Source organism: Limulus polyphemus, unplaced genomic scaffold (assembly GCF_000517525.1).
Source record: "Limulus polyphemus unplaced genomic scaffold, Limulus_polyphemus-2.1.2 Scaffold4825, whole genome shotgun sequence".
Taxonomy (NCBI): domain Eukaryota; kingdom Metazoa; phylum Arthropoda; class Merostomata; order Xiphosura; family Limulidae; genus Limulus; species Limulus polyphemus.
In genome coordinates, this window is record NW_013670435.1 from 1 (window position 1) to 14,274 (window position 14,274).

The 14,274-nt window shown below is 31.8% G+C and overlaps 1 protein-coding gene across 1 annotated transcript; it reads left to right on the forward strand.

The window, feature by feature from the left end:
- Positions 1 to 1,036: 1,036 nt before the first annotated feature.
- Positions 1,037 to 9,846, forward strand: LOC106471736 (calpain-A-like). Its single transcript, XM_013932358.2, has 5 exons — positions 1,037 to 1,464; positions 2,979 to 3,057; positions 4,168 to 4,281; positions 8,687 to 8,745; positions 9,559 to 9,846. Exons 1-5 carry the CDS (start codon positions 1,444 to 1,446, stop codon positions 9,583 to 9,585), a joined length of 300 nt encoding a protein of 99 aa, XP_013787812.2. The 5' UTR covers positions 1,037 to 1,443; the 3' UTR covers positions 9,586 to 9,846.
- The last annotated feature ends 4,428 nt before the right edge of the window (positions 9,847 to 14,274 follow it).

The following is a 14,274-nucleotide window of genomic DNA, read 5'->3' on the forward strand; positions in this document are numbered from 1 at the left end:
TGAAACCACTGGATACACTCCAGCAAAGTTGATGTTTGGTCGGAAAAGAGGTGCATGCCAACAGGCTTTGGCGTTATCACGGTACAGGACATTGCAGTTGGGACAAAGTGGACAACAGAACAAATGACGCTGCTGAAGAGGTGTCACCTGAAAAAGCCAACGTCGAAGAAGAAACTCTACTCAGTTTCGAGAAGGGAAACGATGAAGCTCTTGATGAAGTTACTACCACTGATGTGACTGTTACCGACGATAGGACATTTACTGATGAAGCAGATGAATCCCACATGAAGCAGAAGCCAACGAGACGGAGACCAGTACGAAAGAAGATACGTCCCGTAAAATTAAGAGACTTTGTTGAATTGTAATTTTGTGTTTGTAATTCTATACATTTAATTAAGTTATTGTTAATTGTTATTGGTTTATTGTAAGTGGTTATTGTTCAGGACGAACAACATTAAGGAGGGGGCAGTGTTGCGTCATCGAGATCACGTGACTATTCTCACGCTCTCTACTTTCTAGAACTATCCTGTATCTTGGCGAATGCTCTAGCATTTACTAGATATAGGGTAGTCTGGTATATATAAAAGAGGGTGACAACGTGACGGGAATGTAATGTGTGTGTAGATAGTGAGTAATTGAACTGCAGTCAGAGAGAGACGTATTGTTGAAGTTAACGTTCGTTATTATAGTTTGTTATAGCGGGACTGTTGAAAATAAGTGTATCATAAAGTTGTATTCGGAAAGAATAAATCAGTTTTATTAAGTAAGGACTTGTGTCGCTAAAGTTTCGTCAGAACGAAGTTACGGAAAGTTAATTAACAAACGGAGACGTAACAATATAATAATAATAGCATATAGTCTCTACAGTAAGTTTAATAACTTGATGAAAATGAAAGTTATAAAACATTAATAATTTTTCAGATCGTAATAACTGTTAACCTTAATCATCACAACATATTATTCAGCAGTTAACACCATTCATCATTGTATTAAGTAGACTTACTTTTCTGTATGATACTAAAAAGAACTACATTTTGTGTAACAGAATGACAGAAAAGAAACACTATATAAGGTACTTAATTACTTAGAAAATATTTCTGAATTTAAGCTGTCACTAAGCATGAACATGAATCATCAATTATTTTACGAACAAAAGCGTTACCTTATCCACATAGTTATCTACAGTTAAAAAGAGTATAAAAATGTATATGTGCCATTTTTAGAAGAAATGTAATTTGATAAACTAGTCTTTGGTCTCCTCTTTTTTAGTTATATTTTTCTAGTCTATTTTAATTACTTTAACTGAAATTGCCTTTTAATCAATATCATTAAAGCATTTGTAACATAGATAATCCCCAGCATGAAAATATAAAATGCTCTTAAACTCTAAATCAGACTGATCGATCAGGAAAACTCAAGTTGGAAGAGTTTCTTAAGCTTTGGATGGATATCAGAATGTGGAAGGTAGGAAGAACTTCGTATATTCTACAAAACAGAAAGAATGTTCATATTCTTCTACAATGATAAAACATTTGAATATACAGGATAATGCGACCTCTTTTGTTCTATTACATAAGTATTTGCTAATACCTTGAAGCCTGCCATCTGAACCTAGATAAGTTAGTATTTTTAAAAACACTATTTGATGAAGTTGATCAAATTAAAACTGAGAAATAATTAATCCCTCTGAACTTTTTCAATGCCTCCACTTGACACTTACAGTTGTTTCTGAAAAGATGCATTATATCCCAAGGAAGCATCATAACATATTTTCCATAACACCTGAAGTGAACAGAATTTATGTATTTTGTTTGAAATAGTTTGTTCACTAAAGCATGTACCTTAAAATCATTTTTATGCCCAGTATATTTCAAGATGTGTAAACCAGTACTCATTTTTCTCACTGCAGCCACATACGTATTTTATTTGACATCTTGTCATACATATTAGTTATTTAGATTTTAAAATATAATCAAAAGTATATTATTACACACAGTCTGGAAATCATTTTTTGGTAGTGCTTCATTTGTCTGTGTTGCTTAGCAAAAATCTATGACCTGATATTGTTGTCTTAAATATGTATACAATACTTCAAATGTTCATTAAAGCTGGCTTGAATTCCACTTTTTTAAATTGTTTTATGTTTTAGTTTATGCATATACTTAGCTTGAAGCACACATTTCAATGTTCTTGGCAAGTTTTAAAAACATTTAAGTTAGAGGTTAGTGACCATAATTCTTAGGTTTTTATGAGATTTTTCAGTTTCATTATTGCATTTTTGGATAAAACGTTTTTTCATTTTTTCTCACAAATGAATTGCCATTAGTCTCAACTAATGATGGTACTTGAAATTAATTTTTAAGTTTAAACTTTGGTTTAGATGACTCATCTTATTTTTATTATTTTAAACTATAATTTTTAGATTATATAATTTGTGATATAGCCATAATGTGTTGAACAAACTGAAATGTAAAAAAAAGAAATTTAAATAAGAGTTTGATAAGATTTTCATACATTTATATAAAAATCCAAACTTTGGCAAGATACTACTATTTTTTTTCTGCTGATTAAAATCTAACATATATAAAAGTTGTCATTTAGTGTGTGTGTGTAACATTTATATAATGAGTCATTATTAATTTAAGTTTACACAACTGTTATTGATTTTTGAGAGTGTATTTGAAAAATGTTTTTATGTTCTCAGTATGTGGTTGTTTTTCTTTTATGATAAAGGGGATGTTTGGTGAACAAAGCTTGCTGAAGGAAGGGTGGGGGCCCTAGTTTTTTTTACAACACTCCAACCTGTCATTTTTTGGCGGGTAGGGCATGGCTAGTATGTAAATACTAATCACACCTTTGTTTCTTTTATATTTCTGTGTACTTTAGCTATCATACTAAAATCATTTCATAATTTCTGTGTATAATGTTTTGTTTTTTTCCAGCATAAGTCACTATAGTTTCTGTATATTTTCATATAGAATGTATTCAAAACCTATGACAGAGATGAATCAGGGTTTCTCAGTACCCTTGAACTCAGAATGGCACTAAATTCAGCAGGTGAGAATTAAATTTGATATAATAGATTACTTGATAGTGCTATGTGCTAACAAAGAACATCTGTTTATAGCAGTAACTTATATCATGTTTAATACAATACTTGATAGTACTATGTGCTAACGAAGAACATCTGTTTATAGCAGTAACTTATATCATTTTAAAAGAAAAAGTAATGTCTGTTTACACCAATAACTTAAAACATGTTTAATATAATACTTAGTACTATGTGCTAACAAAGAACATCTGTTTAAAGAATCACTTAAACTTTGTCTTGTTAAACAATTAGAAAATCAACATACAGAAACTTCTGAGTAGTGTAATAACATATGGGTCATAAAACAAGTTAAAAATCATGGAATTCTTATAACCAACAAAAATTTATCAAGGGACATTTATAGTAATGTGGTACTATCTTTTAAGAGCTTTTCAACATGCATCATGAGCATATCACATTTTAGTATCTCATGAACAAGCATAACTCAAGAGAAGTCTAGACATGGCCTAGTATTCCAGGCCATGTTTCAGAAGATCAGAGGTTGAAATCACAGTGTACTGCTGAATATGCTTTGCACTTTCAGCAGTGTGGGTGTTATAAATGTGACAATCAATCCCACTATTCAGTTTGGAGGACCTGCATTAGTGGTAAGTGCTGCTGACTTTTTGATCACCCTCTGTCCAAGAGTTCTAAATAAGTGTTCCTGACTTGACCTGACAAAGTTGAAAATGCTAATTTCAAGAGAAAGAAAAAAAAAAGGTATGAAGCTTTAACTGCTTCTTGTTTGGCTGTTTTTAAGACATTTTCAACATCCATCATGAGCACATCAAATTTTATTATCTCATGACCAGTTGATAAATATTCAGGATATTGAAACAAAAGTCACTTAATGTGATTTTATATTATTTGCAGTACATTATTTATGATTCTGTTGGTTTTTCTTAGTCACTTAGTATACCTATATTTAGTATATTGATGGATTACATGAAAAGTATAATTATCACTTTTACATGCTTAATGTAAAATAGCATTCACAAAGATATAAAAGTATTTTCTGTTTATTAAATCTGTCACATTTATTAAAGGATAGATCAAGGATATTTTTTCCTAACTAGGGTATCGAGTAAACAGTAATATTTTGCGGACGTTGGTCTTAAGATATGGGAAGAAAACGCAGATGGGATTTGAAGAATTTCTGATATGCACTGTGAAGCTGAAGAGTATGATAGGTAAGAGTACCTCTTTTCTAGTTTTTGTTTTTAAGAGCTCTTTTTCTATATTGAGTTATAGGAAAACTGGGCCTAAATATCTACTAAAATACAGTGGAATATGTTCAAGTAATAACAAGATAACAGAAGACATCTGTAAAATAATCTAATGTTGAGGTATCTATAATAATAAAAGGGTGTGTCTGTTATACTGTGTATGTGTGTGACCACCATAGCCCCAAGAAGAAAGAACATAGAAACCTGAAATTTTACACCCATAAGTTGACCCTCAGAGGGTGCACCTAGGTAATATTACTTATCTACATGCATGCATGCTCATGTTTTTATGTGAAAAATCACATATATAAAGAAATGTGACTGCCATAGCTACAAGAGAAAAGAATCTAGAAACCTGAAATTTTGCACCCATACTAAATGCACCCTGAGGGTGTGCACCTGGGTATTACTTATCTTATCCACATGCATGTGCATCTTTTTAATGAAGCAAGCAAGTGAAAAAACACACAGAAAAGAAGTGTTACCTTATATAACAACTTCTAATATCCATGTTTTGGTAACAATGTATGCCTAAAATTGCTTTTATGTCATGTTGCTTAGAAACAAAAGTATATAGGTTTATACTTTTATGTTAAAATGTGTTCAGAATATACACACACTATCAACCTAATAATCCAGGTACTTTCACTACTGTAATAATAATTTGACTAAGTAGAATGTTTAAGTACATGCCAATTAGAAAAAACACACAATAAAGACAGTTATTTTGTTGCATTTTATATAACATCTGAATTTTTTTTTATATTTAGTAAATAAAAGATATGTAACTAAGTTTCAAAAAGAAGTCTTGATGAAATCTATTTAAAAAATGTTTATATTTTCATTCTCACCTGTTTAATATTAAGCAGAATAGTGATTTTTGTTATTATTATATTTTATTTAAAAGTATTTGCCAGTGCTAAAAACTATTGTTAGAGGAAAGCTGAAATAGATATGTTTCTGGTTCTTTTACAAGATTAAATCATTGTACTATATCTTCAACAGTAAGAAATGTTAAAAACCTTTGATAAAAATATCTCATAATCATAGCACTGTTGATTGACCATTTTTACTTGTATATAGTTTAATACAATATGTGTCTCTTCACAAAATTTGACAGACTTTTAGTAAGTATTACAAGTCTTTTGTACACAAAACAATAAGCTTTTTAATGAAGTTTTTTTTTTACTAAAGATTTGTCCATGAATATATCATTTTTTTTTACCAGTCAGAGTGCAAAGTGATTTTTCATGTTAAGATTAACAAAAATACTTTTCTTCATCTCAAAAATTTCAAATGTCATTTACATAATCTCTAAAACCTCCTAAGTACATTTCAAATGTTTGTTTTCAGTAAAACTTTATATTTTATCTGTTATTTTCTCTACCCTAACTCTATACAAGGTTGGTCAATTTGATTGACCTCGTAACCACCAAAAAAAAAAAACTTATTAATGCGAAAAATAAATTGTATATGTTTAGTTAACTGAAGCAAACTTTAAGTAAAAATTTAGAATACTACTTCTACAAATAAGAAAGAAAATGGAGAGATAACTATAACAATATACACAAAAACCTTTAAATGAATAAATATACAAAATAAACACTTATCTCAGTGTCCGACACTAGGTCCAACTCCCCTTATTTTTACTCCAGTCCTGATAGTAGATCCTTGAAAGCAGCTGTAGATTTTCATTGGTCAATGTCATGTCCCAAATTAATGCTTTGGCCCAGGCCAGGGCCTACCTGGTCTGATCTTGTTTTGTCTGCAGTTGGAAGACCTCTTACTCCAACTGGGAGGGTGGCATGAATCGCCATTAGAGTCGGTCCCTGCCATGTTGTACAGTGCCAAGGTTTCTATCTGTCCCTTTGTCAGCCATGTCCTGGAAATTCCACTTTAGAATTAGAATTTGCATCATTGTCAGGACTACATTGGTGGTTAGGTTCCTTTTTAGTCCAACTCCTGGCTTTCATGGCTCTTGGGACTTTTTTTTTTTGGAGGGGGCTGATTGGACATTGATGTTTCATGATTTATCAGTCCTGTGGTCCAGAAATCCTCCAAATGTTCTGGTCTTGCTGTTAAAGTTAAGGACCTCTCATTCAACACAAAGGTGGTGCTGGTTGCTGGTTGGTGGTCTTCGCTGACTTGTTCTCATTGTGGATAATGGTAGATGTTGGTATAATCACTGTTGAAGGTAGTGGAGTGCCAGCTGGGCATTAAAGAATGCTTTGCTATTTTCTCTCTAGTGTTCGACCCCCCCCCCCCCCCCGAAGCAACTCAGGAAATGTGCCTTCTCTTAGTTGATGAAAGGCATCCTCTCCCAGAACATGGATGTAGCAGCTCCAGATGTTAAGATGTCTACCATTTCTCTTTTTTCACCATAGCAGTTGTTGGGCAGATGGAAAGTTCTCAATGACCAGCATGGCACTGAATATTGGCCACGTTGCTGGAGGGTCCACCTGTGTCCAGCAAAGGATGAGATGCAAGGGCACTGAATTTTTCATCTGAGGTGGCTCAGCCTCTGGAGATTTCTTGTGTCAGCCTGACACCTTGCATGGCGAGGTCCTGAATGTATGTGTTTTTCAGCAATGTATCTACATCCATGGGCTCTACTGGGTTGAAGGTCAGCCTAGCTCTAAGCATCTTTGGCTCAACAGAGTAGTTCAGCTCCTTGCCAAAAGGAAAGTCCTGATCCTCAAAGTGGCTCTTCATAGCAGGATCTTTTGAGGTTTTGGCACAGAAATAATGGAATTCTGACTAGTTGAAGAACAAGATAGTCAAAATAGTTCAGAACGTGACCTTAATTATCAAGGGTCCAGAATAAAAGTGTAAGTTTAAAGAATTTTATTGGTCAAATGGTCAGCCAGGTATTGGGATTTAAAGGGGTTTGTAACCAGTGGTTAGAACATTACTGGTTCCTAAAAACTACCTTTAGAGGCCAAATAATATGATAATTTCTATGGCAAGGCAACACTTTTATGATCCTGTCTGTGAATTCTATATATTATTGATAATTTTGCCTACTCGTATATTTCAATTTGATGCAATTGAAATACCTTGACCACTCTAACCAGAAAACCTCAAGTAAAACTGTGTTTTCTCATAGACATAGTGTGATTTTTTCTGATACTCTTATCCTTCCATGAAAATTCACTACCTGTTAAATATTTCAGTGTTGAAATTGAAACATTCTCACATGAGTACTAAGGAAAATAGCAGCCACACTGTATTTACCACTAGAACCTTACAGGTTAGTAATCACAGTTAACATTGTCTGAAGGTCTTAACATCCAGATCAAATCCTTTGTTTCCACTTGCTTGTGGCTTTATAATTTTGTTTATATCGTTATTGATTCATTTGTGTCATAAGTGTGAGACCACACATATTTATTCAGACATGCATATTGCCATATACATTTATCTCTGTTACATGTTCTCACATATACTAATGGCTTTCATCAGATTCTCCTCGGCTCACACTCAATTTACCTTGTAACCATCTCAGGTTACTTTCCAAAGCTACTGTGGGTAAATATCTATTAATAAACTTAAACTGCTGCCACCTATGAGTGATCAAACCTACAAATTATTTTCTTTCAGACATAACAATATAAATAATCACTGACTGAGTGTGGCTGAACAAAGACTTTTTAACTAAAATTTTCACAATTCAGGATTAATTTTTCATGCAATTACTACAGTATATACATCAGGATACACTCAAACAAATATGAAACTGTATGTGAAGAAATTTTATTCCCTTTAAGTGAAGCTCTCATTACTGAATTTTACCAGGTGGTGATTCTCACATTTCACCTCAGAAAAATAACTGAATACCTTGGAAATCCAGAGCCACAAAGCCATTTTAACTATGTTTTAAACTCTTATCTATTGTCTTCAGTTGTGCAAACTGTCGATGCATTAGGTATTATATCTATTGGCACCAGTCATCCTAATTTGTGTTAATGAATAGCTTTCTTCTAATATTCTAGTGATACCTCTTATAGTCAAATTCTGCCTGGTAGTTTGGAAAGTATTGGTCATAAAACCCTTTTGGTTCCATTAATCTTGCAATCAACGAATTGACCTAACTTCAAATTATTGAGTCATAATTATACTATGTAGAGCCAAAATTGTACCTTACAATATCACCCAATAGCAAACCATTGTATTTTCAAATACCACAATACATATAAAATTAATTTTGTTTACAGTTTCATAGAAGATCTATTTAATATGATAGCATATTGTTTTTAAATATCTTATAAATTCCTTACAATTCTTTCAGTGTAATTTAAAAAATATTAAAAAAAATTCTATATCTTGGACTTGTCACTTTACCAAATCTTTTTTTTTCTTCTGTTGACAGAATCTTTTCTTGAAAAAGATCCAAGACAAACTGGATGTGCTAACTTCACATTAGAGGAGGTGAGTAGACTTGCTGCAAATGTACAGAAAATGAATATAGCAATTTAAATTTCTGCTTATGCTTTTTTATCAGAAATTGCACGAAACTGACTTAGAGTGTGGATAGGATTAAAGTCAATCATAAGAAACAATGTTTTTTTTAAATATATCTTGCATACTTTCACTAATTTTATTAGCTTCATGGGTTTTAATTACCTGTGGCATAAAACTAATAGATAAATGAATTTTTATGAGGAAAAGGATATTAAAAGACCCAATTTCCTCGTATACTTTCCAAGTTTTTTGGTAACTATATATGAATTTTGCTCTTTGTTTACGATATGAAAGGAAATTAATACATAAAATACGTGCCACACAATCTTTGGAAATTTTTGTTGTATTTGATACTTCTAAATCAAACTTTGAAATTATCACCAAGTGGCTCTAACATTAAACTATGATCATTACATCTGGATATTTTAAAGTAGATGAATAAATATATTAGACTGTTCTGGATGGAAATAGATTAAGTATGCTAACCATCATACTTATAGGTGGATGTTGTGATAACTTCATAAGAAAATATATTGTAGAATATCATCTTATACTTACCTTAAACTTAATTTAATGTGAAAAAAGAACAAGAATCTAAATCCTTTTTTCCAAATATTTTAATATGTGATATATTTCTTCACAATAATGATTTTTTCTTTACTCGTAAAAAATAATACAACTACTTAGCTTTATGTACGTTTACTATGAATTTACTAATTATTCTTAATCCAACAAATAAAGTACTTTTGTTAATATGGTACTATGTATATTTTCTGCTAGTGGGTGGAGAAGACCATGTACAACTGAAAACCAAACTGTGCCAGGTTACTAATTTGAAGTGTGTGTTGACCTCAGATGTCCAAAATCATTTTAGTTCTTCTTGGCCTAGCATCGTTCTTCCACGTAACCAAGATTCTTTATGTTTTCAAGATAATTTTTGGCTTTTGTGCTTTCCATGTATCGCGGCACATAAGTTGACCCCTAAATCTAGGCTAAAAAATCCTGTAATTCTCTGATCACCATCATATAATTCTACCCCCCCCCCCAAAAGAACAACAACAAAAATTATACAGAAAGCCATTATACATTTATTTCAAAAGGCAAACGAATATTTACAGAAAAAAGTTCATATACAATTTATTTAACAGTATTGACAACAAAATATAAAATCCATTAAAGTCCTATCTTAAGAATCTGTATTGCCAAAAAGTTCATTGAATTCGCTTTGACTTCTAATCATCGTAGATATTGCATCTCTAAATGGGATCATCATCATCATATTCGATCGTTGGGCAGGTATTGTTTTCTGCCGTAGGGCCAACTTGTGTCACTTATTGAAATGGCTACACCACCTCTGAGGAGCAGTAACGATAAAAATATATCTCATCTTGGCCCACGCCTTGATTGTAGCATAATCTGAATCCTAGTTACAATCAGACCAGACTTGCGGTTTTCGTCAATCGCGGACGAGTTTTTCATTTACGGCTAATTCCCTACTCGCAGCACAGTTGTTTGTCCTTTTAGTAAATTTCACGACTTGAAACTTGAATTTTATTTCGTATTTCATACATTTTGACTTTCAGATATTGAATGTATCACCAAAACGACAACTGGAATGCAACCTTTATAAGGTCATTTCCTAGAATTTCAAAACATAGGCTCTGCGCGAAGATCACTGTAAGTTGTGTCTAAATAGATCGGAGCTCCACTGACATCGATAATTTTCCTACATTTTTTGTACCCGTTGTATTTCTTGGATTAATATTTAGTCATAAAAAATCAGCTTAAATGCCGCGATATACGGTACGTTCGTTGATGAGTTTGTCATTTCAAACTATTTATGATGAATTACTTCTGGAATTCTTTATTTTCTTTTTCTTCTTTAATATATTGACATGTTGCTTTACAATTAATGATCTTTTTTCTAGAATGTTTTATAACATAGAACAATTATATGATTAATTTTTAATGCAGCTGTAAAGTTGTTTAAAGAATTTCAAAATCCATAATTTTGCAGTGAAATAAAAAATATATATTTAAATTTTCTCAACATAAAGACTGCTTGGTGTTGACGTACTCACTACTAAAAACCTAAAATACTTTAGGTGTTTAATTTTGTCGAACTAGTCTGTTCCAGCAAAAGTAGCGAATAAAAGAATATAATAGTCCTCTATATAACATTTTCTTCACTGAAATTCACGTTTTGGTGAAGAAAAGAAATTAAATAAAATTTATTTCCATTTATTGTCAGTAACCTTGGTGGTGCACATCTGGGCAAGTAAAAGTTTAACTTAAAAGCCAGATTACGTTTGCTGACAGAATTAATTAAATTAGCAGTCACGTACATATCTAAACTACATGAAATAGTCTGAGCCATGTCCCTAAAACTGTGGGTTTAATTATTTAACTGTACTTCCATGCTTTTCGAAAGTTAAATGCAGAAACATCTGATTTTTTTTAACTGGGAGTAAAACGCCTTTAATGTTTAAAGCTAATTCTTTTTTAACCACATTTTTCAAATATATATGTTTCATAATTTTTTGAGAAAGTTGATACTTGAAAATATAAAGGAATAGTTATGAAAATAGTCTCACTTTACCGTGTACATACTTTTTATGATTTTACAGTATTATTTGATATGCGTTTCAAAGTTTCCAAATACGTGGTCATGTTGAGTAAGCTAGATGTCATTGTCAAGATTGAGAAATATGAAATGTATTGTCGTTAATCTGTTCACTGAAAACGTATGAACCGTGGTATGCTTTGTTTGAGTTACATTATCAGTATTATCACACACATAAAATTAGCTGCTACTGTTGTTTCTATACCTAATTTTGACAGTTTGGTTAATAACGTTTGATAAGATGTAGAGTGTGACAGTGCCTTCAATTCAGTGTTAAGTTTTTCCAATAACTATAGTCAAAGGCACTCAGATATAACCACTTCTTCTTTTGTTTTTTAACTCTTCTATATACATTTTAAACAGATCTTCTCAATCATATAATAATTACAGTGAATCTCTTATAAACCACGTAACTAATTTATGTGTGACCAACCACAGCTGAAGATAAAAGGAAAAGTGTCTACAGAATTTTTAAATTGATTATGAGTAATGAGAACCGATTAGCAATTGAGTCATAATTTAAAAGGTTAAAATTCAAGGTACTTGTGTAAATATAAATAATTGAAACCCTCAAACAGTCAACATTTTTTAAGTACACAACTTAAAACTTTACTCTGAGACCATTTTGACACCATTGACAGTCTAGGAATAAAGTTTAATTGTGTACTTAAAATTGATTGTTTGAATGTTTTAATTATTAGCAACTGATGCCTTTTAATATTTATCAAACACGCATCTTTAATTGTAATTTAACACCGAATATACTGTTTCTATACAGTAAATGTTAATTTAATGACCATTTATTTTGGAATTGTTTTCAAATATGTAACTTACCCATTTATAAATGTAATTTTATTTATAGCTGAACATGGAATGTACTATTTTCATAACCTACCAAATGTTAATTAAATGGATATAAATATATTAATAAAGTGATATTTGAATCTCTTTACTTTTAAAGTAGTAAATGAAAATAATAACCTTTTAGTTAGCTACAGAAAAATGCACCTGTAACAAAATAACCCATTCTATTTTGAGAACCATAGCAAAGAAACAAGGTGGAGTAACAACTTTGATATACATTATTTTTATGTTTTTATGCCTATTTTATTACAAATAAATCTGTCATCTGTATTTCGTGTACTTGTAGAACAGGTAAAGGAATTTATATATTTTATACTACCAGTTATTATTTTTTACAAACTGAGAAAATTTTACTTATGGTGATGTCTTAAGTTTATTACAGAATGCAACACTAAGTATATATAAATATATATCTGTATAATGTGATTTCTCATAGTGAGAAAATAAAATTGTATTTTAGGGCAAAATATTTGTCTGATTCTAGTAATTAATAACTGTTTAGATACATTTCATACAGATATCAAGTTTGTTTATATTAAAGCACAAAAATACACAATTTGCTATCTGTGTGATACCCATCACGGGTATCGAAACTCAGTTTTAAGAGTTATAAACATTCAGGCTTGTCGCTGTGCAACGGTGGGAAGACAAATATCAAGTTACTTTTCTTTTGCATTTTATTAAAACTTAAATATAAGCTTTGTATTCAAAATATAGGAAAGATCCATTATTGATTTTTTTCTACTTTCCCACTATTTGTGGAGTAAACTGGTAATGCGATGTACCTACAGCACTAGTGTAAAATAGTAGAAAAGCTATGCTCTACATTATCAGTTCAAAACTAGACGTCTATGTGCAGTTAGCCCTTGTGTACCTTTGTGCGAAATGCTCAAGAAACAATGAAGCCATCTGAGCTGGGAAGACTTCCATTTCGTCTTTAGATTTGACCTGCTACTTTGACGTAGCTTCACATTTAGCTACTTATTATGTGAGACCGTGATGTCTGCTAATAGCGGAAAGAGGGTTTTGAAGGAATTCAAGATGGAAACTGGACAAACGCAGAGACAAGTGGCAACGTGTTTTGGTGTAACCAAGTCCGTCTTTGGAAGCATCATACTACTAAGAAACGAGCCTGCATAGTAAAAAGCCTGGACAAAGTTGTGGGAAGTGAACTACGCCATGAAATCACATGGCCGTTAATATGAATTCAGGTTAGCAACTAACATAGTCTTAACGAGTTCGGTTGTCAGGAGTAATCTATCACTCCTATAGTAACTACATCTTGCTGTTGAAACTTGACAACAGTATAGTACAGTACAGAATTAAGGTATAACATGTTCTTGTAATACATTATTTTTGACGCAAGTGTCACTTCCTGTAGTGGTACTTGTTTTATAAACCTATAAAATAGGCTTTACGGTAAACTGCCCTATTTATAGATTAAATATGAACTTAGTTAAAATGCATTTTAGGCCTCATGTAGAAGACTCGAAAACACCTGAAGAAAGTACTAAAAAGAGATTCAAAATTTTCACGAAGTGTTATTTTGTTCAGCTACAAGTTCAATAAGTCCTAAACATAAAGCAAGAGTCTTAGAAATGTGTGATTCTGACTGAAAATAACACTAGGTGTTTTATTTGATATTGTAGTGCACAACAAGAATGAATCCATAAATAACACCTCAAAAACTATTTAAAAAAATTTCATTATCTAATTAAATTTCAGTAATCTACGTATAAACATAAATTAAACAAAGCAGCTTAAATAAGTCGCGGTAGTCAATACCGGCGGAATTTCATCCCTGACCAATACAGTATACCCCATTTGAGTTAAACTCGTGAGGATAACTTCAGCGATACAAGTCCTTTCTTAACTAAAACTAGTTTATTCTTTCTCGATACAACTTTGTAATACAAAGAATTTCCACAGTCACCTTAAACTTAACTACCTTTATAAACCCATGCCATAAAACCAAGTGATTCACACCCTTTACTTTCGGTGCCTACTGT